This window comes from Seriola lalandi, unplaced genomic scaffold (genome assembly GCF_002814215.2).
Source record: "Seriola lalandi dorsalis isolate HSWRI2012SDOR001 ecotype SW California unplaced genomic scaffold, Sedor1 jcf7180002052369, whole genome shotgun sequence".
NCBI lineage: Eukaryota > Metazoa > Chordata > Actinopteri > Carangiformes > Carangidae > Seriola > Seriola lalandi.
Genome location: NW_019522922.1, coordinates 1 through 886, shown reverse-complemented (window position 1 = coordinate 886; position 886 = coordinate 1). Strand labels below are relative to the sequence as shown.

The 886-nt window shown below is 51.8% G+C and overlaps 1 protein-coding gene across 1 annotated transcript; it reads right to left on the bottom strand.

The window, feature by feature from the left end:
- Positions 1–178: 178 nt before the first annotated feature.
- On the bottom strand, positions 179–827 carry LOC147819526 (spectrin alpha chain, non-erythrocytic 1-like; the record flags this gene model as incomplete). The annotated part of the gene is made up of 3 exons (XM_087172366.1): positions 179–316; positions 394–508; positions 682–827. Coding segments are annotated over 3 exons (399 nt in total), but the record flags the coding sequence as incomplete, so codon positions are not given.
- Positions 828–886: the final 59 nt, after the last annotated feature.

The following is an 886-nucleotide window of genomic DNA, read 5'->3' as shown; positions in this document are numbered from 1 at the left end:
ACACACACACACACACACACACACACGTTTTTATATGAATGAGAGAAGGCTAAATCACAGAAACACCTCCTCCATGTTGGATCAGACTGTGTGAGCTGTAGCCGGGTGTTCCTAATAATCTGCCAACTGAGTGTCGAGCTGGCCCACATTTGGTTCTGTGACGCCGGGTTATGACTCATCACCTCTCGCCTCTGTGAGTCTGTACCTGTTGCTCTGTGGCGGCCAGCTCGTGGAGCAGCGCCTCGTGTTTCCTCAGCTGTGACATCACTCCTCGCAGATCCTTTGCGATGTCGTCGGGGATGCTTTTCTGTCGCTCCTACAGAGGAAAAGAGAAAGATGAGAGAGAGAGACGTGAAGACTGAGACGTTGGACTTCAGCAGAAAGGACAGATACCTTGATGAGCGTCAGCGCGTCAGTCAGATCCTGGTAGAAGCGGTGACATTCCTCGGCTCTCTGCAGCTGATCCTGACGCTCTCTGGCCACTTCCTTTAAATCCTCCCAGCATGCACTGCACACGGACAACGTCAGGATAAACACAAAGAAAGAACAAACAGAAAACGAGCACAGAATAATAATAATAATCATAAATCAGGTGCGTAGCTGAATGTGGGCGTCTGAGCAGCCTGCACAGGTCACAGTGTTTCCACGGCGTGTTGGAAGTTTCAGTTCAGTGCGTTGTACCCGAGTTGCTGCAGCGTCTCTCTGACCGCGGCGCTCTGCGGGTGTTTGCTGCGGATGAGTCGAGCGGCCACGTCGCTGCAGCTCTGCAGTCGCTCCTCTCCGACCTCCAGCTGCTTCAGGAAACCCTCAAACTTCCCACGAAGCAACTGACACGTCCACAACAAACACAGACACTCTTCAGCTTCATTGTTTTTAAAACAGCATC